The sequence below is a fragment of the Eubalaena glacialis genome, chromosome 11, assembly GCF_028564815.1.
Source record: "Eubalaena glacialis isolate mEubGla1 chromosome 11, mEubGla1.1.hap2.+ XY, whole genome shotgun sequence".
Lineage (NCBI taxonomy): Eukaryota > Metazoa > Chordata > Mammalia > Artiodactyla > Balaenidae > Eubalaena > Eubalaena glacialis.
Genome location: NC_083726.1, coordinates 35176579 through 35204474, shown reverse-complemented (window position 1 = coordinate 35204474; position 27896 = coordinate 35176579). Strand labels below are relative to the sequence as shown.

The 27896-nt window shown below is 34.4% G+C and overlaps 1 protein-coding gene across 1 annotated transcript in view; it reads left to right on the top strand.

Moving 5' to 3' along the window:
- The window catches only part of LRRIQ1 (leucine rich repeats and IQ motif containing 1), a 180109-nt gene that overhangs the window by 67911 nt on the left and 84302 nt on the right, over positions 1-27896 (top strand). The window contains exons 14-16 of the mRNA XM_061205523.1: positions 16661-16837; positions 18789-19238; positions 21932-22142. Of these exons, the coding sequence (XP_061061506.1) occupies positions 16661-16837; positions 18789-19238; positions 21932-22142 (838 nt within the window). The remainder of the gene's footprint in view (positions 1-16660; positions 16838-18788; positions 19239-21931; positions 22143-27896) is intronic.

Genomic DNA, 27896 nt, shown 5'->3' with positions numbered 1-27896 from the left:
TCCCCTCTTCCAATTGTTTAAAAATGTCTCTCCACTGTCTTATGGCTTTCACTGTTTCTGATGAGAAATCTGTGAACATTCATGTCTTCATTCCTCTGTCTCTGAGTACTTTTAAGATTTTCCCTTCATCAGTGGTCTTCAGCAATTTGATTATAATGTGCTTTGGTTGCTTTTATATAGATTTACTCTGCTTAGGATTTTTTTGTTGTTTATTGGCTTAAGTTTTTCTTAATTAATGTATAGTTGATTTACCATGTTGTGTTAGTTGCAGGTGTACAGCAAAGTGATTCAGTTATGTGTGAGTGTGTGTATTCTTTTCAGATTTTTTTCTATTATGGGTTATTACAAGTTATTGAATATAGTTCCCTTTCTTATACAGTAAGTCCTTAATGCTTATCTACTTTATACATAGTAGTGTGTATCTATTAATTCCAAACTCCTAACTTACCCCCTCCCTTTGTCTTTCTTCTTTGGGAACCATAAGTTTGTCTTCTATGTCTGTGAGTCTATTTCTGTGTTGTAAATAAGTTCATTTGTATCTTTTTTTGTTCCACATATAAGTGATATCATATGATATTTGTCTTTCTCTGTCTGACTTACTTCACTTAATATGATAATCTCTAGGTCCATCCATGTTTAGGATTTACTGAACCTCTCAGATACAGTGGATTTATAGTTTCCATAAAATTTTGAAAATTGTTGGCTAGTAATTTTCAAATATTTTGTTCTATCTTATCCTACTAGGACTCTAACTTCATCAGTATTAGACCACTTGATATAGCCCAGATGTCGCTATTGCTCTGTTCTTATATTTATTATACTTTTTTCTGCCTGTATTTCAGTCTTACTAGTTATTGCTATGTCTTCAAATTCTCTGATATTTTCTTCCTGTATAGCTACTCTGCTGTTAATCCCATCTAGACTGTTTTTCAGTTCAGATCAGATATTATGATTTTCATTTTGAGACGTTTCCTTTATTTTTTAACATTTACAATTTCTCTCCTAATCATGGTCATATTTTCCTGAATCACCTTGAACATGTGGATAATATTTATAATAGCTGTTTTAACATCCTTGTCTGTTAATTTCATCATCTCTATCATTTTGAGGTCTATTTTTATTGATTTTTTTTATGATTCTGGGTCATATTTTCTTACTTCTTGCATGCCCAGTCAATTTTGGTTGTAGTCTGGACATTTAAAATTTTATACTTGTTGATTTCTTAATTTTGTTTTTTTTTTCCTTTAAATAACATATATTTTGCTTCTCACATGCAGCAGCTACATTACTTGGAATTGGTGAGATACCTTCAAAATTTCCTTTTAAGTTCTGTTAGGGAAGTCTCAAAGAAATCTTCAGACTAGTGCTAATTTAGCCCCACTACTATGGCACCAACTTTCTGAGTATTCTGCCCAATGTCTCTTACATGTATCCTTTCAACTTTGGCTGATGAGAATTATTCCCATCCTCATGGGAGTTCCTGTAATTTTTCTGCCTTTTGCTTCCCACTTGTTCTTTCCCTTGGCTTTAAGTGGTTTTTCTCTCACACATCCTCAGACTCGTTTACCAGGTCTAGGTGAATTAAATCCCAGTATACTGAAAAACTTTGCATATATCCACTTTGGAATTTTCTAGTACTGGTGATGTTTATGGCCTGAACTCTTATCTCTTTTTATGTCCAGCAGCATGCATTTGTTAGATGGTTTAATATGATTTATTGTACATTTGACATTTGTATCATATCAGGTCATAGATACATCAAGGCAGAACAAGTCAAAATGGACAGGGCTTGTAGCCTAATTTAGCAAGGTGTGTTTGGCAACATGCTAAGTGTAGGGAAAGGCAACCATTTACTAAAATTCAAGTAGGAAAATCTATTTCAGGATCTTAAGTTTGGATCAAGTCAGCAAGTCTTATCAATTTGACCAGGTAGTAAAAATAATTTATGAATAAAATATAGACAGGGAGAAATGAATGACTGAAAAAAAGGTTGTTGTGACATCCAGTCCTAGGGCAGAAGCAGTTGACTCTTTCCCCTGATTTGGTTTCCCTGTGATGTGTGGCCATAGCCAGGAAGATCCTTGTTTTTCTGAGTGCTTCAGAGGAATATAAGATATCTTAGAGAAGAACCAATGATCTGATTATGTTTAAAATTCCTTTACCTGACTTAATCCACCTGTAGAAAAAGATAAGAGAGTCTAGGGAGTAGTCGTTGTTCCCTCCCTTGTCTAAGGTCACTGCAAACCTGTGACATTCTCTTTCTAGATGTATTGGTTTCTTGAATTTGTTAATTGACGTTTAGTTAAGAAAACAGCAGCATTTTTACACCAAGTCAAACACCTGTGTGATTTGCTACTCATTGATAAGTTGAGTATCACAGAAGAGTTATTATCTTTTTGCCAGAAAATCTATTTTTCTTTCTTTTTTCTTTAAAGCTCAGTTTCCACATAAATTTCTAATGTTACAGTGTTTTTTAGGGAAACCTGGTATGTTTCCACATGTTTTAGAACAGAACCTGTCAACTTCTAGTTTAGAAACATCTGTTTCTAAGAGTAATTTAAGCTGTATAGCATGGAGGAAAGAGTATAACCCAGTGCAGTGGTTCTTAAAGGTGTATCCCCCAGACCAGCAGCTTCATCATCACTTGGAAGCCTGTTAGAAATGCAAAATCTTGGACACTGTCCAGATCCACTGAATCAGAAGCTAGCAGATGATTCCCAGTAATCTGTGTTTTATCAAGCCCTTTGTGTGATTCAGTGTGCACTAAAGTTTGGAAATCATTGTGTTTTTAAACAAGGACATCTTCCTCCTGCCCCGTGTTTTGTGATCCTGGGCAAGTAACTTACCTTTTCTATGGCTCTGAATCTTCATTAGTAAAATGAGGATAAAAATGGTACCTATCTTATGGTATAGCCATTAGATTTGAATGGGATAATACACATATCTTGTTGATAACAATTCCTAGAACATGGTAAGCACACAAAAATCTATTATTTTCTATTACTAGGCCTACCAGTTCTTATTCAATCACCAGGTATTTAGTGTATGCCTGCTATATGCAACCAGTGTCCTAACATGTTAGACATTATAAGGGATATTCAATGTAACCCATGATTTCAAGTCATTTTTATAATCTTGTTAGGGATAGAAAATGTATTCAAAAATGATAACCATGAAAACTAATGGTAACAAACACTGAAACAGCATTGACTTTGTGCCCAACACCATTCTCATCGTTCTCATTTAATCCTCACAATATGCCTGATGAAATAGCAACCTAGTGTCCCCATTTTATACTTAAGAAAACTGAGTTCCCAAAAGGCTAAGTAGCCTGCCCAGTTTCACACAGCTAGCAAGTCAAAGACCCAGGATTCAAATCCATGCAGTCTAGCTCCAGAATCTGTGCTCTTAACTCTTAGATTTTAGTACCTAATAAAATGTAAGTGTCAGATGATTATTGTAGGCAAGAGATATGCTTTAGAAATTTGGAAATATTATCTTAATTTAGTGTGACCAGGGAAAACTGCCTGCGCTGAAGAGGCAAACTTTGAGTTAAACCTCAAAAGTTTGGTAAGACTGAAAATCAGGGACTTCCCTGGTGGTCCAGTGGTTAAGACTCTGCTCTCTCAATGCAGGGGGCACGGGTTCAATCCCTTGTCAGGAAACTAAATCCCACATGCTGCACGACGTGGCCAAAAACTAAATAAATAAAATTAAATTAAAAAAAAAAAAGGAAAACCAAATTAAAAGAAAAGAAAGCACTTCTGATGGAGGAAATATCCAAAAAAGGAGGGAATGTGAAAGGTGAAGTTAGGCTCTGTTAGAAGGCCAGTCTATTCAGGTGAAGTGGGTATAGTGGGAATACCATTGGAAAGAAGTAAGAAATCAAGTACTTATGCTTGCAGTGTGTCAGAGAGTGGGCTTAGTACCTGTATATATTCCTTCATTTCACAGCAGCTAAGTTAGGTTCTGTAATTATCATTCTCATTTTACAGAGTATTTACTGAAGTTTAGATACCCTGTGACTTACCTGGTTATGAAGTAAGTGTCAGGGGTGGAATTTGAGTTCTGAAGCCTAGAATTTAAACATTGTACTCTGCGGTTTTATGTGTTGTATTATTGCCAGATTGTAAAGGGTTTCATATGCGAGGATAAAATGTCTCCTTTATCCTGTGGTCATGGAAAGGGACTGTAGCATAGTGGATATATACATGGGCCTTGTGAGTAAACTGCTCAGGTGCATATCTAGTTCCACCACTTCCTGGTTGTTTGCCTTGCTCAAGTTACTTAATCTTGCTATGTCTCTTCCTTCATCTGTAAAATGGGTATAATAATAGTACCTATCTCATAGGATCTATTCATTAGGGTAGTATAGGTTATACCACATAACAACAAACTCAGAAATCTATGTGGTTTAATACATTAGAAGGTTTTTGTTTGTTTGTTTACATTATGTCTGATGTGAATTTGGCCTGTCTAATCTAAGCAGACTCAGAAACTCACGCTGCTTCCATTTTGTGACTCTGTGTCACATAACTTCAACATAACCTCACTTTTTTAGGTAGTAGATTGTGGTGGGGAAAATGACCACCAGGAAAACAACTGACATTTAACCACTCTGCCCTCAAAAGTGGCAGTGATCACTCCTCTCATACTGTATTAACTGTAACTAGTCACATGGCCAAACTAACTGCAAAAAAACCCTGGGAAAAATAGAGAAGAACACGAGTGTCAGAGCATACCAACAGTCTCTATGAGGAATAAATATGTTACCACATGACAGCACTTTATAGTAGTGCCTGTCAGAAAGCATACTTGATAATGCTAGCCATTATTTTTAAGGAGCTATAGAGAAATTTTGAATAGTTGTATGAAAATGAAAATAGTATTTGGGGAAGCTTGTTTTTGGTAGAAAAGTGACAAGAGATTAGGGGAAAGTAGCCAAATTAAATGAAAATCCAAGCATTAAAAAATGGCTAAAATTAAGTAGTAGAAGTGACCCCAGATTATTGTACAGATCCTTATAGTTTAGAGTCCTTGTATGCCTTGTATTTAGTAGACACCCAAATTTATTTGTTGGAGGAATACATTACTGAATTTAATTACATTATAATGTATAAAAGCTTGAAAAAATGCATGTTTCAACCCCCCTAATTTTTCTATTGAATTTATTCAATTTTATTTTAGTGATTGAAAATGTTATTTTCTATAAATTGAAAATTTATATTATTGTTGATTTGCAGTAATTATCAATATCTGGAGTTCTAAAATTGGAGTCCTCAGACTCCTAGGGAACCATAGTATTTATCAGATTCTCCAAGTTTCCTGAGAAGCTGATCTTAGGACAAGTTATTATAGGAAATGTCAACTATTAGTTAATGTCAAATCATAAGGTGATCAGAAATTAAAACTATTTAAAGATTTTTTGTGCATATGTGAAAAGGCCACCTAGATATGTTTCTAGACCTCTTACCAGCTTGGTGAAGGACTCCCTTTTCTGGAATAGAAGCAGTCAAGGTCCCCATCCAGATGCACTAGCTCACATTCTAGGGCTGTGCTTCTCTTACATTGAGATTTAAAGCACTAATCCACCAAGTTTGGGTCCTCATTTCTAGGAACCAGATCTTAGAGTGAAATTTCCCATAAATTTTCCCATAAAAAGAAGAGTGTAATCATGTCTGAAAGACTGCTTAGCAGGTGATATTATTTATAATGAAAATGTCTGATGGGTTGTTTCTAGAGAGATATTTTCCCAAGTAATTCTATAGAACAAGTTATATAGTTGGCATACAGTGACAAATAAAAATAACAGCTGTGCCCATTATTCAGAGCAAGTTCTTTGGGGGGCAATGGTTTTTCTGTTAGGTGTTGGGCAAATAGGACATGAATTCTCTTGCTGATCTGGTATCAGTTACCATCTGAACAGCTGCCATGTCGCAAGTTGCAACAACTAGAAACAAACCTATGTCCTGAGTAACCTTTTAATTTATTTATTTTTCATTATTTTGTTTGTAGAAAGCATAAGCACTATTTTATTGAATAAAATGTGCTTCTTGTAAAATCAATTGATATAACACTGTAATACGTATATAAAGATAAACATTCACATTTTATTACATTTACTAAGTATATATACTTTATAGTTTTAAAGAAAATATTTAATTAGAAATAATCAATACTGAAAGAGAATAGGTAGTATTTATATATAAAATTATTTAGCTATTACAATTTCTATGTTTAAGTTAACTTTTATGGACTAGACTAATAGCAACTTGAAAATTTTACCTATCAAATTTCACTTAGATCAGTTGCTCTAATACAGCTTTCATAATTTTAAGAAGAAATTCATTTATCTAAAGAGGTTAAAATCTAGTAATCTATAAAATATGGGTTTGTTAATGAAAGGATCAACTCAGACTTTAACCAGTATGTTCCAATGAACTTTACATAACCCCTTGATACCAACGAAGGGATTAGTTATAGATTTTCCCAATTGGCTTCTTACTTTCATGTCTAGCCAGTGATAACATGAACAAAACTGATGTACTAAAAGAAATCTCTTTTTAAAACTTAATCCACAGACTCAGTTTGGAATTTCCTTTGGGAATGCGTTTCATTCATTAATGATTAATAGAGCTTCTTAAGTGACAGAATATTCACCAGGAAGTTTTCACTAAATGAAATATTGATTCAGCCCTTGACTAGGAGGAGCCCAGCTGGAAAAACTAAGGCTGAGATCTCACAGTGTCCTTATACTTCATTTTGAACATGAATCAACTTGTTACAGCACTTTCTAATATATTTATCATAGGCTCTTTATAAGGCTGCATTTGAATTTAAGGCCAATTCATGCACTACTAACGTATACAAATCTGACTATTGTTCCTTAAAAAAAAGATTTAAGAAAAAAATGTTTAAATAAAACACGAACTCCAATCTGAATATTTATTATGTGATTCACAAATTTGAAGACACTGTCGTATTCTTGAAGATCCAAGCAAACTAAAATTTTACATCCAAAGAAGTTCAAAATATTGTGACTAAAATAAACTGGGAACTTTTAATGTAAAGGTGATGAGTGTAATATCAAAATATTCCAAATGTAAAAATTCAAACACTGTTGACCCACATTCTCTAGAATTATTGTGTGTAGCTACAATATTATACTTGATGATATCTATATCAATAACCATGTCCAAAATATAGCATTTGATGATAAAACTATCATTTTGCTGATCCGTGTCAATTAACATCTCAACAACTTCCACATGATGCCAGTTGCAACACCTAGAAAGAACTCTAATGTCCTGTATTACCTTTGAAATTATTTTTCATTACTTTGGTTGTCTGGAGCATAAGCATTTTTTTATTAGGTAAAATGTTTGTGGTAAAATATTGATCTGTTCCTTAATCTGATAAAGCAAATTCTTATATTTTTGCCTCTTGGATTATATTAGATTATTTGGTTAAAATGGCTCTTTATTCCAACCATCAATTATTTCTGAGTAGAAAGCTGATTTCTTTATTTATTTGGTATGTACTCTCTAATTTTAGAGTTACAGGGATAGTTTTCTTTAAAAAGTTCACAGCATTTATATAAAACCAATGGCAATGTTAATCAGTGACATATCATTGGAATGTAACTGCCCAGGACCACAGTATCCCTTATTTTAGCAAATTCTTCTGATATCATTGATATATAGACTATGGTATAAGTTTCCATGCAAGCCTTTTTTTAATTTAGGACAATTTGCAAATGATTTGAATTTCAGAGTTTCTTTAAGAGTTTTTTTTGTTTCTTTTTTTTTTTACTTTAAACCGTATCATCTCTGATTTTAGCATAACGTGCTGAGGTCTATTTTCTTCCCAATGTAGTGGTTTTACTCTTTAAGGTGCACAAGAAGGACTATGTTTTAAAAATACAGATTCCCCTGAACCTGCCAGTAGAGGTCTATGTGTAGCTGAAGACTCTGCATTTTCAAAAGCACCCCAAGTACTACTGATACAGTAGTTCAAGGACAATCTTTTCAGAAACACTACCCTTCAGGGCTGGAGGCACACATAGGGATCTAGCTTGAATTCTCATCTCAGTGAATTTCGAGAGTGACTAACACAAAGGATAGATGTGTTGGACCCTGAGGTTCTCATGTTAGCAGCATGAGCATTGCCTTCCTTTTGCTGACACCTCCTCATTTAGCCAAACTGAGACCTGAAAGATGACCACTCAAGAGTGTCTCATAGGTGTTACTGCATCTGCACTACCACTGTGGGTCCACCGTCCTGGTAAAAAGTTTTGTACACACAAAAGCTTGCTGAAATGGTTATACACTAGAAGAAAAGAAAATCAGCGTTACCTAACTGCTAAGAAATCAAACTTATAATAAGGTAATATGCTTTATTAATTTTCCTTATAAGACATACCTTTTTCAAAGATTAGAGCCTGTCACTGGCACACGTCATTCCTTCTGCTAGTCAGGTCCACTCTGGAGACCAAGGTACCAGGTAGAAATTCGCTTGGTACCCAAAGAATTAGAACTGTTGGCTATTCTCAAGAACTATTTCCATCAAGTTATTAAAGTCTTTTATTTGATCTTCTATAATTTAGGAAATTTACTTTGAAGAAACAGGACCAGTAATAGAATTAGAGCATCTTTTTTAAGCTGGATGAACACCAATGCAGTCTTAACTTTCAATACCCTTTATTACCACATCTCAAAAATCATTATTTCATACCTGGCATTTTATAATTATAACTAAATAAGTTATTTTGACATTACTTTGACATTACAGTCATATCTTGAAGAAACCTTGACACTGGGTATTTTGATAAAGATTTAGAATACAGTGTAGCTTCCTTAGTACTGTAATAAATTATTTGGTAGGGTGGAATATTTCCTTGCTTTGATGAGAGCCTCAGTTAAAGATTTCATGTTATATTTAATATTGTACCTCTGAGGTGAACACCTCTGATTACCTCATCATCTGTGATGAATAGATATTATCTTAATGTAACATCCTGCTTTCAAACCATATCTTAAAATGAATCTAAGCAGAAACACAATGTATGCCATTTATTTAACCCTTTGTGGTAAACATGGTAGGTAGTTTTTGATTTGGCAAGCATTTCTAGCTTCAAACCTCCTAAAAAGTTCAAAATATGTGGGCTCAAATTTTCTTAATAGCTTTAACTCTTTATTAGCAAACCATTAAGCTTTTGTCTGCTTCTTAACATTGTAAAACATCTGATAATTACCCTGAAGAACCAAATCTAATCCTTTCTCTCTTTCCTTATTAAATATCTGTAAGAAAAAAAAAAAGCATCATTTCTGGAGTGGTGGAAGGGTGTAGAGAGCTAGTCAACTGTGTCCTCAGTAAATGAAAAATTGTGGTATTCCTCTATTTTGTTTCATCGAAAGAGATGTATTTGTACCTCTCTGATGATTATTTTATTTAATACCAAGGCTACCAAGATCATAACTCTACACAGGGATGCATTATGATCTTGGTTGGCCCTATGCATTTTTGCCTTAATGGACCGCTTCCTCCATTAAAAAATAATTAAAATTATATTTTACAACTGTGTTTACATAAATAGATATACCAATCCTGACTATACAGTCTAGGTAAAAGGAATAACTGTTGTTAGGGCTTTGCCTTCTTAACTCTTAGTATTTTAGTAATCTTCCCCTCCCATCCTTCATTTAGTGTTTAGGAACTGTTTGTTTTTTAATTAATAAATTTTATATTTTAGAGCAATTTTAAGTTAACAGCAAAATTGAGCAGAAAGTACAGAGAATTCCCACATACCACCGGTCCCCACACATGTACAGCCCCCCTCACTGTAAATACGCACACCAAAGCAGTACACTTTTGACAATCAGTGAACCTACATTGACACATCAGTATCACACAAATTCTATAGTTTTATATAGGAGTTCACTCTTGATGTTCTACATTATATGGGTTTTGAAAAATGTGCAATGACATGCATCCACCATGTGGTATTATATGGAATCGTTTTACCGCCCTAAAAATCCTCTGTGCTTTGCCTTTTTATCGCTTCCTCTACTTTAACCCCTAGCAGTTGTTCTAGCACCAGTAGCTGAAAAGGCTTATCTTTTCTCCGTTGTATTACTTTTGCACATTTGTCAAAGATCAGTTTACTGTATTATGTGGGTCTGTTTCTGGGTTCTCTCTTCTGTTCCATTGATCTATTTGACTATTCTTTTGCCATTACCACATTATCCTGATTACTGTAGCTTCATAGACAATCTTGAAGTCAACTAGTGTCAGTCTTCCAACTTTTTTCTTCTCTTTCAAAATTAAGTTGGCTATATGCTTGTTTTGCCTCTTCATATAAACTTTAGAATCAATTTCTTGATATCCACAAAATATCTTGCTGGTATTTTAGTTGGAATTGTGTTATATCTATAGATCAAGTAGGGGAAAACGGACTTCTTGACAGTATTGAATCTTCTTATCCACAAAGATTTTTTTCATGTGACATCTTTCCATTTATTTAGTCTTTGGGATCTTTTGTCACTGATTTGTAGTTTTCCTCATAGGAATTGTTAGTTTTTTAGTAAGAAGTTTTACTCATTCAAGAAGTTTATTTTGCCCCTGTGATCATCAATAGTCTTGTGAAAAGAAGCCCACACACTCTTCTTGTGAAAGGCTTGGGAAGTACTTCGAGGTGGCTGGGCTTGGTGGACCGCTCTTGCTTTCTGATCTGGTTTTTCATAGCATTGGCCTTTTAAATTGATAAAGACTTTTGCTCATATCTGGGCGATTCTTATTATAATCCTTACTAAGATTCAAGGAGAAATGTCATAAATTTAGATTTTCCAGATCATGTAATATGGGGTAATCACCACCCCTTTTGTTTTGGTTTAACCCTCGACTCATTGTATTTCACTGAGAAACAATCAGAATTCACACCTATTTCTGAAATAAACAGCAACTTTCCGTTGAATTATTTTAATTATCTTATTTTTAAAAGAGTGTGTCTGGGCTTCCCTGGTGGCGCAGTGGTTAAGAATCTGCCTGCCAATGCAGGGGACACAGCTTCAAGCCCTGGTCTGGGAAGATCCCACATGCTGTGGAGCAACTAAGCCCGTGAGCCACAACTATTGAGTATGTGCTCTAGAGCCCATGAACCACAACTACTGAAGCCTACACACCTAGACCCTGTGCTTCACAACAAGAGAAGCCACCGCAATGAGAAGCCCATACACCGCAATAAAGAGTAGCCACTGCTCGCCACAACTAGAGAAAGGCCGCGTGCAGCAAAAAAGACCCAGCTCAGTCAAAACTTTAAAAAAAGGTAAAATAAAAGAGTGTGTCTGATACTGTTTTTATCATAATGCAGTCTTTTATTTATTCCCAGCCCAAGTTTCCAACTGCTTGAATTTACCATTTGTGTTTTACAAGAAAATAGTTAGAAAAAACCACATTCACAGAAAGATAGACAAGATGAAAAGGCAGAGGGCTATGTACCAGATGAAGGCACAAGATAAAACCCCAGAAAAACAACTAAATGAAGTGAAGATAGGCAGCCTTCCAGAAAAAGAATTCAGAATAATGATAGTGAAGATGATCCAGGACCTCGGAAAAAGAATGGAGGCAAAGATCGAGAAGATGCAAGAAATGTTTAACAAAGACCTAGAAGAATTAAAGAACAAACAAACAGAGATGAACAATACAATAACTGAAATGAAAACTACACTAGAAGGAATCAATAGCAGAATAACTGAGGCAGAAGAACGGATAAGTGACCTGGAAGACAGAATGGTGGAATTCACTGCTGCAGAACAGAATAAAGAAAAAAGAATGAAAAGAAATGAAGACAGCCTAAGAGACCTCTGGGACAACATTAAACGCAACAACGTTCGCATTATAAGGGTCCCAGAAGGAGAAGAGAGAGAGAAAGGACCAGAGAAAATATTTGAAGAGATTATAGTCGAAAACTTCCCTAACATGGGAAAGGAAATAGCCACCCAAGTCCAGGCAGCACAACGAGTCCCATACAGGATAAACCCAAGGAGAAACACACCAAGACACACAGTAATCAAATTGGTAAAAACTAAAGACAAAGAAAAATTATTGAAAGCAGCAAGGGAAAAACGACAAATAACATACAAGGGAACTCCCATAAGGTTAACAGCTGATTTCTCAGCAGAAACTCTGCAAGCCAGAAGTGAGTGGCATGACATATTTAAAGTGGTGAAAGGGAAGAACCTACAACCAAGATAACTCTACCCGGCAAGAATTTCCTTCAGATTCAATGGAGAAATCAAAAGCTTTACAGACAAGCAAAAGCTAAGAGAATTCAGCGCCACCAAACCTGGTCTACAACAAATGCTAAAGGAACTCCTCTAAGTGGGAAACACAAGAGAAGAAAAGGACCTACAAAAACAAACCCAAAACAATTAAGAAAATGGTCATAGGAACATACATATCGATAATTACCTTAAACGTGCATGAATTAAATGCTCCAACCAAAAGATACAGGCTCACTGAATGAATACAGAAACAAGACCCATATATATGCTGTCTACAAGAGACCCACTTCAGACCTAGGGACACATACAGACTGAAAGTGAGGGGATGGAAAAAGATATTCCATACAAATGGAAATCAAAAGAAAGCTGGAGTAGCAATACTCATATTAAATAAAATCGACATTAAAATAAAGAATATTACAAGAGACAAGGAAGGACACTACATAATGATCAAGGGATCAATCCAAGAAGAAGCTATAACAATTATAAATATATATGCACCCAACATAGGAGCACCTCAATACATAAGGCAACAGCTAACAGCTATAAAAGAGGAAATCAACAGTAACACAATAATAGTGGGGGACTTTAACACCTCACACCAATGGGCAGATCATCCAAACAGAAAATTAATAAGAGAACACAAGCTTTAAATGGCACAATAGACCAGATAGATTTAATTGATATTTATAGGACATTCCATCCAAAATCAGCAAATTACACTTTCTTCTCAAGTGCGCATAGAACATTCTCCAGGATTGATCACATCTTGGGTCACAAATCAAGCCTCAGTAAATTTAAGAAAATCGAAATCATATCAAGCAACTTTTCTGACCACAATGCTATTAGATTAGAAATCAATTACAGGGGAAAAAACGTAAAAAACACAAACACATGGAGGCTAAACAATACGTTACTAAATAACCAAGAGATCACTGAAGAAATCAAAGCGGAAATCAAAAAATACCTGGAAAAAATGACAATGAAAATATGACGATCCAAAACCTATAGGATGAAGCAAAAGCAGTTCTAAGAAGGACGTTTATAGCAATACAATCCTACCTCAAGAAACAACAAACATCTCAAATAAAAAATCTAACCTTACACCTAAAAGAACAAACAAAACCCAAAGTTAGTAGAAGGAAAGAAATCAGAAAGATCAGAGCAGAAATAAATGAAATAGAAACAAAGAAAATAATAGCAAAGATCAATGAAACTAAAAGCTGGTTCTTTGAGAAGATAAACAAAGTTAGCCAGACTCATCAAGAAAAAGAGGGAGAGGGCTCAAATCATTAAAATTAGAAATGAAAAAGGAGAAATTACAACAGACACTGCAGAAATACAAAGCATCCTAAGAGACTACTACAAGCAACTCTATGCCAATAAAATGGACAACCTGGAAAAAATGGACAAATTCTTAGAAAGGTATAACCTTCCAAGACTGAAGCAGGAAAAAATAGAAAATATGAACAGACCAATCACAAGTAATGAAATTGAAACTGTGATTAAAAATCTTCCAACAAAAGTCCAGGACCAGATGGCTTCACAGGTGATTTCTATCAAACATTTAGAGAAGAGCTAACACACATCCTTCTCAAATTCTTCCAAAAAATTGCAGAGGAAGGAACACTCCCAAACTCATTCTATGAGGCCACCATCACCCTGATACCAAAACCAGACAAAGATATTACAAAAAAAGAAAATAACAGACCAATATCACTGATGAATATAGATGCAAAAATCCTCAACAAAATATTAGCAGAGAATCCAACAACACATTAAAAGGATCATACACCATGATCAAGTGGGATTTATACCAGGGATGCAAGGATTCTTCAGTATACACAAACCAATCAATGTGATACACCATATTAACAAATTGAAGAAGAAAACCATATGATCATCTCAATTGCTGCAGAAAAAGCTTTTGACAAAATTCGGCACCCATTTATGATAAAAACTCTCCAGAAAGTGGGCATAGAGGGAACCTACCTCAACATAATAAAGGCCATATATGACAAACCCACAGCAAATATCATTCTCAATGGTGAAAAACTGAAAGCATTTCCCCTAAGATCGGGAATAAGACAAGGATGTCCACTCTCACCACTATTATTCAACATAGTTTTGGAAGTCCTAGCCATGGCAGTCAGAGAAGAAAAAGAAATAAAAGGAATACAAATTGGAAAAGAAGAAGTAAAACTGTCACTGTTTGCAGATGACATGATACTATATATAGAGAATCCTAACGCTGCCACCAGAAAACTACCAGGGCTAATCAATGAATTTGGTAAAGTTGCAAGATACAAAACTAATGCAAAGAAATCTCTTGTATTCCTATACACTAATGATGAAAAATCTGAAAGAGAAATTAAGGAAACACTCCCATTTACCATTGCAACAAAAAGAATAAAATACGTAGGAATAAACCTACCTAAGGTGACAAAAGACCTATATGCAGAAAACTATATGACACTGATGAACGAAATTAAAGATGATACAAACAGATGGAGAGATATACCATGTTCTTGGATTGGAAGAATCAATATTGTGAAAATGACTATACTACCCAAAGGAATCTACAGATTCAATGCAATCCCTATCAAACTACCAATGGCATTTTTTACAGAACTAGAACAAAAAATCTTAAAATTTGTATAGGGACACAAAAGACCCCGAATAGCCAAAGCGGTCTTGAGGGAAAAAACGGAGCTGGAGGAATCAGGCTCCTGGACTTTAGACCATACTACAAAGCTACAGTAATCAAGACAATATGGTACTGGCACAAAAACAGAAACATAGATCAATGGAACAGGATAGAAAGCCCAGAGATAAACCCATGCACGTATGGTCAACTAATCTATGACAAAGAAGGCAAGGATATACAATGGAGAAAAGACAGTCTCTTCAATAACTGGTGCTGGGAGAATTGAACAGCTACATGTAAAAGAATGGAATTAGAACACTCCCTAACACTATACACAAAAATAAACTCAAAGTGGATTAGAGACCTAAATGTAAGTCCAGACACTATAAAATTTTTAGAGGAAATCTTCGGAAGAACACTCTTTGACATAAATCACAGCAAGATCTTTTTTGATCCACCTCCTAGATTAATGGAAATAAAAACAAAAATAAACAAATGGGACCTAATGAAACTTAACAGTTTCTGCACAGCAAAGGAAACTATAAACAAGACAAAATTACAACCTTCAGAATGGGAGAAAATATTTGCAAACGAACCAGTGGACAAAGGATGAATCTCCAAAATATATAAACAGGTCATTCAGCTCAATATTAAAAAACCAAACAACCCAATCCAAAAATGGGCAGAAGACCTAAATAAACATTTCTCCAAAGAAGACATACAGATGGCCAAGAAGCACATGAAAAGCTGCTCAACAGCACTAATTATTAGAGAAATGCAAATCAAAACTACAATGAGGAATCACCTCACACCAGTTCGAATGGGGATCATCAGAAAATCTACAAACAAGAAATGCTGGAGAGAGTGTGGAGAAAAGGGAACCCTCTTGCACTGTTGTTGGGAATGTAAATTGATACAGCCACTATGGAGAACAGTATGGAGGTTCCTTAAAAAACTTAAAATAGAATTACCATATGACCCAGCAATCCCACTACTGGGTGTATACCCAGAGAAAACCATAATTCAAAAAGACACATGCACCCCTATGTTCATTGCAGCACTATTTACAATAGCCAGGACATGGAAGCAACCTAAATGCCCATCGACAGATGAATGGATAAAGAAGATGTGGTACATATATACAATGGAATATTACTCAGCCATAAAAAGGAACGAAATTGGGTCATTTGTAGAGACGTGGATGGATCTAAAGACTGTCATACAGAGTGAAGTTAGTCAGAAAGAGAAAAACAAATATCGTATATTAACGCATATATGTGGAACCTAGAAAAATGGTAGAGTTGAACCAGTTTGCAGGGCAGAAATGGAGACACAGATGCAGAGAACAAACGTGTGGACACCAAGGGGGGAAAGTGGTGAGGGTGGTGGTGGTGGTGTGATGAATTGGGAGATTAGGATTGACATATATACACTAATATGTGTAAAATGGATAACTAATAAGAACCTGCTGTATAAAAAATAAAATAAAATAAAATTCAAAAGAAAAAAAAAGAAGAAAATGGTTAAATGTGTGTCAAGATCTCTAAAACTTTGTACATAACATGATACCATAATTTTTTAAAAAAAATTTAACAGTATAATTTTCTCTACAAAATCAATAAGTTTCAGAGATATACTCTGTATTTATATTATTTAAGTAATAGGCATATAGTTATTTTAGATATAAACTCTCCTTTTCAAAATTATTAATTTTTTTTCCTGTTTTCAACAGGGATTCTCTACTTAAAATATTACCTGCTGTAAGACTCCTCAATGGTGAAATGCTAACCTCTTATTCAGAAAGTCACACTGAAGAGCACTATGAACTAGAATTAGAGCATTTCCTGGTACTTTGTCAGTCCCAGATTAGAGAATTTAAGTTATTAACTGAAAAATATACTGGAGAAAGGTAAGAGTGTTATCTTCCCCTTGTCATAATTAAAAGATATAATGCAATTTATACATATGATTAAAAATTATTCTGATCAATACAATGCTACTCTTTTGGAGTAGTACAGCGTGTTTTAGGGATATTGTCTCTTTAGAAAAGAACTTCTGGGCATCAATTTTTATTATTTGAAATGTATTAATGTGTATTTTGAACAGAATTTAGAATATAATTTAAAAGCTAAAATTAGATGAAAATAAATGAAAGCATGAGGATAGCTTCAAGACAAGATGCAAACATTCATTCAGCCGTTCATTCAATTAATCAGTCATACATTTTTTCAACAATTATTGATGGGCAAGACATATAATAAGCTAAGTATTACACTTTACCCTCAACGAATTCACGATTACATTAAGAGAAAATTAGCTAAATAAATAGTTACAATGGAGCAAGGCAAGTTTTATAAAACATATGATATTTATTATGTATATGTATTGTATAAGGAATCATATTACACATATATTTGTGTATTAAGGTATTATGGGAGCACAGTGGAGAAAAGCAGTCAACATGTGCACACATTCAGAGGACAGAGGCTGAGAGCAGAGTCCTAAAAATATATCAAAGAAAGAGAACTTCCCATTCCCCACACTGAATTCTGAATGCATTACTATGAATTAGTTACAATTGATCTTTTTAAAACTGTATTTCCTAATTTATACTGCTCCAAAAAGACACAAATGAAAAAGGAAAATTATTTTATATTTTACTTATGATAATTCTGCATTATAAGTGGAACAGTTATGTGCTTCCAAATGTCTAAATTTAATTACTAAATTACATATTAAATTTTTGCTATTTGTACTTTCGTACATGCTCATACTATGTAAGAGTTGGTTTTTCTATTTAAATGTTTTTAAATGTAGCCTATTCATATTATAAGTAAATCTCACAGCTTTAAAAATAATTCCAATCCTTATAGATAATGTTTACTTTTAGCAAAAACTAAGGTTATTTACATTTATCTTTTTGTAAATCTAAACTGATATCTCCTTGTGTATGTATAGTAATCTACAATTTTTATGTAAAGGTGACTCTTGACACCCCTTATGTTGAAATTTAGATTTACAATTCTTTGGGAGAATTTATTGTTATTACAATGAAAGTTTTACTTGAGAATTGAAAATAGACTGTATTTTTTATGTTTGATCATAAATGGTGGTGAATTCAACACTTAACCATAAACAGTTGACATCCAATATTGAACTGAACCTTTTCTGCATTATTCACCAACAAAATGAATGAAATATAAAATATCAAAATATATTGGAAGAACCTAGGCTAATGTCTACATTTGTAAACATACGAGGTGTCTATCTCTATATTTTAGGAAATAATTATAACTTTCATTTTGTTTGGTATAGCTAAATCCAACAACTGTTCAAGAGAATCACAAGCATTTACATCTTAAAGTATTTGAATTCTCTTTGCAATGGATTTTTTTTCCAGAGAAAAATGGGAATAAAAACTTTCCCATGATATAACTTATTTGTTTAAAAGTCCAATACAAATATTTTGCATGGCAAAAGTCAGTGTACAAAGTACTTTTAACTTGTTTCATAAATAACTTCTCCAAATTTAGGCAGCCATCATTTCTCATGCTTATGGCAGTAAAAGCATGGATTTTTCTCATTCATTTGTACCAAAGGTACCTAAGATAAAAATGATTCTAAAACTTCCAGACGTTTTGTCTGGATTAATGGATTGAAATTAAGTAAACAAATATTTTCACATTTTGTGAGAAATAAGAGAAATTTTTATATAAACAATCAGAAATAAGTTTTTAATGAATTTTGTAGTAAAATTTAATATGTCAGGCCACACAGGGATATTTTCAAAACCTGTATAAGTGTTAATATTTGCTGATATAATTCTTCTTATTAAACATCCTCATTATTTATTTGCTCAGAAATATATTCACTTTGGATGCTGCAGAAAATCTCTGCCATTATTTCAAGAAATTGATGACACTTAGTAATGAATGTCGATATGCACATGAACATGGGGATGTAAGTATCACCAAGAGAGATGAATCAGAAGCCCAGCAAAATCATTTGCCTCCTTCAAACAGTGACAGCATACTGCAAAATAGAGTCCTTTACTCTTATGCAAATGAACATAAACTGGACTCACCAGGTATTTCTGAGAAATGGATGGACTCTGGCTCTAGTCATTCCTCACTAACCAACCCCTCCTTATGTGAAGATACTAAAGGAAGAAATCAGGAAAAAATAGTAGGCCAGAAAAGAGAAGACAGCAAGGCAAGCAATTTCCCCACCAAAAGAATACCATTCATGGAAACAGTAATGACAAGGTCTCTGTTGAAGAACTGCCAGAATACTGAACATCATGAAACAATGTAAGATTTATAGATCATTTTTCTTTTACAGTTGTATTTTATTACTTTTTATAGATAATCTTAGTCATTGTTACCAAGTAATAATTTGGTAAAGGATTTCAATCACTATTATATTTCATGTTAATTCCCTTATGTTTTTATGATATGCACAAATTATTAATTACAGTGCAGATCAATTTGGTTGAAATTTGGCAGGTTCTGATTTAATTAACTAGTATTGTTTAATTTAAAATGAGTAACTGTGAAATTATTTTTTCTGCCTTCTAATCTCTAAATAATTAAAATGAATTTTTAAGAAGAAATAAAATAATCCCATTATTCTTAAAACATTATAAAGACCTCTCACATGAGGGTCTTATGACATGCTTCCAGGGAAAGTCAGAAAATCCTTCCTGCACATGCCTTTTCTCAAATTCCTTGAGCTTAAAATATTCAGCATGCCAAGGTACATTGGTATATTTTGGCATAGTATTAGCCAGGGTACCCTAGACATTGCCTATTTGAATCCCATTAGCTCTAAACACTCCAGACATTTCCTACTGAAATTTCAGATAAACAACATTTAGAACTTTTTAATTCATGATAAATAAAATAGCCAAATGATAATAATAATAAGGAAGGATGAGGAACTGAAAATATAGACAAACCAAAGACCTAAAGAATAAAAGGAAAAGAAAATGTATACCCACTTGCTGAACCTTGCCATTCAGTGTTTCAGGAAGATTCACTGTCAGTTGTGTAGGCGTTTCCTAAGCATAATTTACATGTGTTCCTATGCTAAGGGCATTTTTATCATCATTATTTTTACTAGATAAAAGATGATGATGATGATAGTAGTAATACGAGCTGTTTTTCCCAATATGGAGAGCACCTTATATTTAAGAAGCCCTAAAGTCAGCTTCTTTACCTGCTTTCACGGCTTTCTGCGTGGTGGAAAGCAGTCCTGTTGTTAGTGTCACTGAGGAAGATATCCCTCATCTACCTTTTTATTTTCTTCCTTGGGAAATTTTGATGATAGTGAGCTGAGGAATTCAAGCACTAAATGACTGGTCAGCTTTACAAGAAATTCACAGTTACAGTCAGTGAAACTTGTATGTATCTGTAGAGAAATATAAGATGCTCTCTCAGGTTAAATGTGTTTTCTTACAGACCTTTCATTCTTTACCAGTTATGCATTGCAAATATGTTTTCAGATCTTTTTCTTTATCACCCAAATACATATTATAGTGTCTTAAATTCCTTAATTCTTTTTTTATTTTTTTAAAAAAATTTTATTTTGTATTGGAGCATGGTTGATTTAAAATGTGTTAGTTTCAGGTGTACAGCAAAGTGATTCAGTTATACATATATCTATTCTTTTTCAATTCTTTAACTCATTTTTGTTCAAAAGATGAAGGAATGAATTAATGGTTGAATGACCAAATGTGAATTAATTCCATAGCAAAGTTTATTAAGTTCTATTTACCCTAGGAGGAGGAAATGATTTGTTGAAACATGATGTTTTTTCCTATAAGGAGTACAAGTAGTTTATCTTAAGCCAGAAAAAAATTTTATCCACTCACTTCAATTCATAGCAAAATAGATTGAAGGCTTCCACAAGCTTTAGGTAAAATGGTGATGATGATGATGACAATATTAATAACAATAGAAAATTGTTACATCATTCCTTTCTAACTTCCCACAAATATATTTCTATGAGAAAAAATATATATGGTAATGTCTGGCAGTTTATCACTTAGTTCCATTTTGCCTTAAACTCACTAGTATGAGGAATGAAAAAATTTCATTGGGCTTGGCAATTATAAAATTATTGAAAACTTTTTCAAGGGAGCCTGGAAAAGGTGAATATACATGAATCACTTCTCCTTCATATGCCTTTTAAAACTAAACCCAAAGATTTGAAGAACAATTAAGCCAGTAGTTAGCACTTTGACTATACCTTGTACCTTGATAATATTTCTGCAGTAATCTATGTGGGAAAGGAAAACATATCCAATGATGAAGAATTAAATGATTAAGCAAGCTGAGAACCCACTTACAATCAATGTACATTATTATTCAAATTTTGGTAGTGTTGCTGGGCAGCTTATGGGGATGTGGGAAAAACACAGTGTTGATTGATTCAGTGCCAGAAATTGGTAAATAGATGTAGGCTGGAAAAAATGTTAGAATTTACTACTGGGCTTGTAAAAGAAAGATTTAAGTATTTGTCCATGTGCAGATAGGAAAGTGAAGCTAGCAAAGACCTGATGGGTCCTTTCTCTTAGAGAGAAGGGGGGCCCTTCTTCCTCTCAAAACTTAGTCTCTCTGCTGTGAACAGGATCCCATCCTCTCTTGCCAACTGACTCCTGTATTTTTCCCCCTTTTGCATCATCACTTTTCCCCCCTTTCTACTGGTTCAGCATCCTCGCTATCATCCAAAAATCTCAGTAATATCTTCCTCCTTAAAAGAAACAAAAATCCCTAGTACTCATATCCCTCTCTAAGTTACTGGCCCATTTCTCTCCTTCAGATTTTAAGGTTTCCATATTATTTTTACTTCTATGACTATAGTCAAATAAAAGAACGGGTCTTATTTTTAAATAATACTTTATATAGTCTATGTTTACAAATAAATATAGCTTATGAGGACCTCTTAACTACAACTGTATATTTATGGGTACTAAAAATATTTTTTTTTCTCCTCTTAATAGTATGGCAGCTATGGTAATTCAGGCATGCTGGCGTGGTTACACTGTGCGCAGACAGATTCATTTCTCTATAAAGCTACATCCTGCTGCAATAGGACCCCTGACATCCCAGTCAAATTCCTGCATTGAAAACCAAATTATTTTAAAGAAAGAAGAAATAAAAAATACTGTGAACATCCAAGAACAGAGGGAGAAGGCTGCTATTCTTATTCAGGTTACTTTTAATCTTTGGGTGAAATAATCATGAGAGATGTATTAGTTATTTTTCACTGGGTTATTCTGTATAACAGGCAATCCCTGAATCTTAGCCATTTACAAATACATGGATTTATTTCTTATTCACGTGACATGTAGGCTGCCGGTTAGCCACGGGTTGGCTTTGCTTCTGCTGAGTATCTAGGCTTAAGGAGTAGTCTGTAATTTGTAAATACTGTTCTTATGACTGAGGGTCAAGCTGAACCACACAATCATATTAAAACTTCTGCTCAGATGTGGCATTTGCCACATATGCTAACATTTGATTAGTCAAAGCAGGTCTCTCTTGGCCTAATCTATAGCTATTTCTAGAAGCATGTTTAAAAATCTACTAAAATAATTGTTAAAGTCCTTCAAATATCCATTTAACATAAAAATTCAGAACCTCACCAAGATCAGATTTCAAAATGAAGTTCAATCTGATCACATTTATCCTTTTATTTATTCACTCATCAAATAATTTTTAGAACATACTGTTTGTCAAGCACTATTTTAGGTTCAGGAAATTTAACTAGGAACAAAGCATGCAAGATCTCTTCCCTCATGGAGTTTATGTCCTGGTGGGATAAATAAATACATAAAATAAAATCTAGAAATTCATGGTACTACACCTGAATTGAATGATAGTAACTAAAAAAAAATGTAGTGTTTCCCTTTATTCATTCATTTAGTAACTATTACTTGGCACAAAAATATTACTAGCTTACATTCTGTTGGGATGTGCAGATAAATAAGGTAAGTATGTTAGATTGTGATAAGTACTAAGGGGAAAAATAAATCAGGAAAAGCGGGATAGGAGTATCTAAGGAAAATTAATCATTTTAGACAGGATGGATGTGGAAGACCAGGAAAGGTGACATTGCAGCAGGAGATAAGCCATTGGGTGTCTCGGGGAAGAATATTCCAGGCAGAGGAATATCAGATTCAAAGGCACTGATTTAGGAGCATACCCACAGTGTTTACAGAGCAGTAAGAAACAGTGTGACTGAAGAGGGGTGAAGGGGAGAAGAGTAGGACTTATAAATCCTAAATCATTGTAAAGACTTTGGCTTTTACTCTGAATGACATGGGAAGATATTACAGGAATCTGAGCAAAGGACTCACATGACCAAGTTTCCTTTATGTTGTGATTGTACTATAGGAAGGCAATAGTAGAAGCAGCAAAATCGGGAGGCTATTGCAGTAATCCAAAGTGTAGATTGTGGTAGCATGGACCAGAGTATTGCAGAAGAAGTGGTAAGAAAATCACATTCCCGAATATATGTTGATTTATCTTGAGGGTATACGTATATACTTTGAAGGTAGGCCTGATGATATTAGTACATGGGGATGTGGTCTTTGAAAGACAGAGAGGAGTCAGGGATGCCTATTAGGTATTGGCGTAAGCAACTGGAAAAATAGCCTTAAAATTAAGTTTCTGGGTTTTGTTATTAAAGCCATAGTTTTTCAAGAGAATTATCTTTGCTATGGTTCTAATGAATATATTTAGTATTTCAGTTGACTTAATTTGTCTGGACTGTATTCCTAAGGGCAATGCATAGACAAAGCTGTTACTGATGCCTGAATGGGTTGGGAGTGGAGGGAGGGCAATGGATTCAAGGAAACTCTGAGGAAAAGAAAGGAACCTCAGTTACTGTCTCAAAATACTGTTCTGCTGCATGAGGAATGAAAATGTCATGCAGTCCAAACTTCCTCCTGTCATGAGTGGATGAGCAATACATTTTTCAGCATTGATGGTAAATAGATATTAAACTTTTGCTTCATTCTATTCAATAAAGAGAAGTTCATTACTTTATGAAATAGTCTAGTTCAGTGACATATATCTGTTGAATATCCTTTTGTTAAGTTTGTATCTGTAACAAATGTAAGCATAATTCAGCCTTTCTTTGCAACTTAGAACAAGTCTCTTCTGAGGTGCATCATGGTATTATACTTAAAATCATTGAAGTCAACTCAACTTCATTTTCTCTTCTCCTGAGTACAATCTAGTTTCTTAAACTATTCATCTTTAAAATATGACTTCTAGACTGTCTAACCATCCTGGAGAGCAGAGCATGATATGGTAGAAAGAGCCCAGGCTTTAGAAGGAGCAAAATGAAGATTTCATGAAGGATGTGGTGGAGACTGCTCTCTGCTCAGCAAAACCCACATTCTCCTCTTCTTCCTAGCATACTGCCAGCCTAGATATTCCAGCTTTCCTTGCACTTTTTAGTATGGCCCTTTTTTCTGAGTAAATGAAAAATATGTGCACCACTTCATGTCTGGCCCATAAAACCTCCCACAAACATTCTTTCATATTCTTTTCCCTTTCTGGTTGGCTGAAGTGAAGACAGCTTTTAGGGCATCCTTGGATGCTGTCTCTTGGGATTGCAGAGTTGCAAAGCCTGGATATCTGAATCACTTTATGTTAAACTGCTGCCAGTTGTCTTGTTTTCACTCTCAATGCTTGTTATGTGATCATGAAATAAATTAGTTTTGAATTATTGTACATTTCTGGATATTTTTGTTATAGCACTTAGCTTACCCTAACTAATGTAAAGGATATAAGATACAGCTTGAGAAATAGATAGGGCTCAGTGTAAATATGTGAGAGAATGGAATCCCAGGTAAAAAAGATAGTAGGAGTAAAAGAACATAGGATTTCATATTACTGGAATAATAAGTTATAGCGCAGCTAGACTACCGTAAGGACTAGAATATTAAGAGAATATAGGAGAAGCATGGGCAGAGATGTGTGAACAATTTTAGCAAGAAACAAGTGTATGTTATGGGTATGTTCTGGGATTGGGAGTTGATGGTAGTTAGAGAAGAAAAATATGTCGGGTATGTCTAATATAGATAGGACTCTGACCAGGGAATTGATTTGAATGTGTGAGAAAGAGGAATTAATCATAGATGGATGGCTGGGAGAAAAATTGAAACCTTGACATGAATAAATAAGTTAGAAGAAGAATCTGAACATTACTTATTACACATTTATATTACCTTTATTTCCCATAAACTGAACAGAGGTGGCTGGGACTTTAATTCCTGACCCTACACAGATTCATGAGGGAGGTATCTATACATGTCACACCAGAAAAATATACACTGTGTATTACAGTTTAGAGCTTTGCAGAAGTCGTATCCCTGATCAGTTAGGCTGGATCCATTGTGAGCCATGATGAGTCAGTCCTTTTGCTCTTGTCGTTGAAGGTCTGTATTAAAAAATTCCCTTTATACTCTCTTTTCCCTAGGTCTGCACCTAATCTTGATATCTTATAATTACACTGGTGTAAGAAAAAAGGGGGGGGGGTGGTGGTGGAGGAGGGATAACTGAGGAAGAGAAGATGACCTAACAAAAAAGAATCAAGGGAAGGAAAGCATGTTTCCCTAATGCTTAGAACCTTGTTAGGACAGGGTTGGGGAAGAAAGGATATGAAGGGTACCTCCCTAGCAGGAAGAAGTCACAGGCCCATTTGCCATGTTAGAGAGAAAGCATTTTGAAAGGTAGCAAGGAACGAAGGGAGCATAAATACTGGATAAAGGAATCAAAAAAGAGAGGAGTTTAAAAAAAAAATTCCAAAATGAAGGGTGCTATTGACTGAAAGTTTACGTTCTCCACAACATTCATATGTTGAAACTCAATCCCCAATGTGATGATATTTGGAGGTGGGGCCTTTTGGAGGTGAATATGTCATGATGGTGGAGCCCCCATGAGTGGGATTAGTGCCCTTATAGAAGAGACCCCTGAGAGCTCTCTAGTTCCTTCTACCATGTGAGTACACAGTGAGAAGACAGCCATCTATGAACCAGGAACCTTGCTCTCACCAGACATAAATCTGTCAATGACTTGGTCTTAGACTCCTTAGCCTGCTCCAGAACTGGGAGAAATAAACGTTTGTTGTTTAAGCCACCAAGTCTATGGTATTTTCGTTATTGCAGCCCAAATAAACTAAGACGAAAGGGGGAAAAGAAAAATAGTTTGTTTTCCTCTAAGGTAACTTGCTTGCATATGCCACTCACCCACAGTACATGACATACCCAGGACTATAATAACAACCCAGCTACATGAGACTAATAAAGCAGGCAAAGAGCTTTATTATGATACTCTTTGATGGTACTCTCCATAATGGGTAAGTTAAAAAGAGGAAGGCCACTTTCTCAGGCAATACTTTTAATCATGTTCCTCATCACACAAAGATGTCCTCTCTTCTGTTTCTACCATTTAATACTGTTCAAGTTCTTGATTCATATTGACATCCTTTTTCCTCAGAAAGAGTTTTGAACTCTCTTGAGAAGTTATTTATTCATAGCAAGTTACAAAATAATGGAATACTATTTCTATACTGAAATTCATTTTTAGAGACAAAAATGGTTAAAATTTAGTTATAGTTTTTGAACTTTATGTGATGTTTAATATCACACTATTTTCTTATTTGATAAACTAAGAATTAAATAGAATTGTTAAAAACAAGGGGACAAGGAAATTGGGAAAATAATATTTAATGTATGCCTAGTATGTGACAATCATGTGTTCATCACTGTATATAAATGTATATACATTTATCCTACTCCCTTCCCTGCCTTTGAGTCTATGCCAAAGGCAACAAGTGATGGTGACTGACTCCCTTGCTATAGTCTGTTTTTTCTCATTTGTGCAGCACTTGTTTGTTTCCACTATGTATGTGCATGTGTGCACACACACACGTACACAAACACACACACACACACATGCCCAATTAGAAGTGGGGCATCATGTGATTGGTTTGGGAAGCATATTTGCCTATCTCTGGTTGGTCCAGTTGGTCCTGAGTTAGAAGTAGGGACAAAAAATAGAGAAGCTAGCAGTCATTGACCAAGTCTTAACCATTCTTGGCTAATTGTTGCAGAGGTTGTGGTTTGGCTTCCTAGGCTGATTGACAGATTGTGTGTGACTTCTATTGTCATATATGTTCTGACCATTATATGTTTGTATATTTCTCTTCTCAATATATATATTTTTCAGAATAACAATACCAGTATTATTGCTTGCAGTATGGTTACTAAAACATATTTAAGGTAACTTTTGTAGTTAAATTTATCTTTTGATTGTATTTCACTAGGAATATAGTCAAATAAATCTATTTTAAAGTCACTTTAAATACCTTCTGTGTGGTTATGCCTGTAGCACAAAATATATTTTTACATTTTGGGGGGGAGTTTCTTTTACTTCATATTTATTTGTTTTACAATTTTATTAAGCATGTGCGCAGTTCCAAAATCAAATCTAAGCAAGGTGTATATTAAGAGACATCTGGCTTCTACTGTTTTCTATCTCTATAGGTAATAATTTTTAAAATTAATTTTATGCTTTATGCTTTCACTTTGTAAATATTAGCAACCACATATATTTAAATATATAAGTTTATATAATGTATATTGTTTATTATATATTTTATATGGATTTTCATAGATAAATGGAGGCATGCAATACACATTTCTACCTGTGTTTTACACTTACTATATATCCTGGAGCTTACTCCCTAGCAGTGTATACAGATACTAATTTTTTCAAAACTCCAGTGTTCTTGGAGTTATAGTTAGGAAAGCTCCAAGATTCCTCCAAGATTATTGAGGAATATGAATGTTTTTAATTCTATTATTATGTGCTGGCTTTATTTAAAGATGAAATTAGTTAATTTTCATGGACCAGGATACTAAGTCTCTAATATGGCCATTTATATATGTTGAA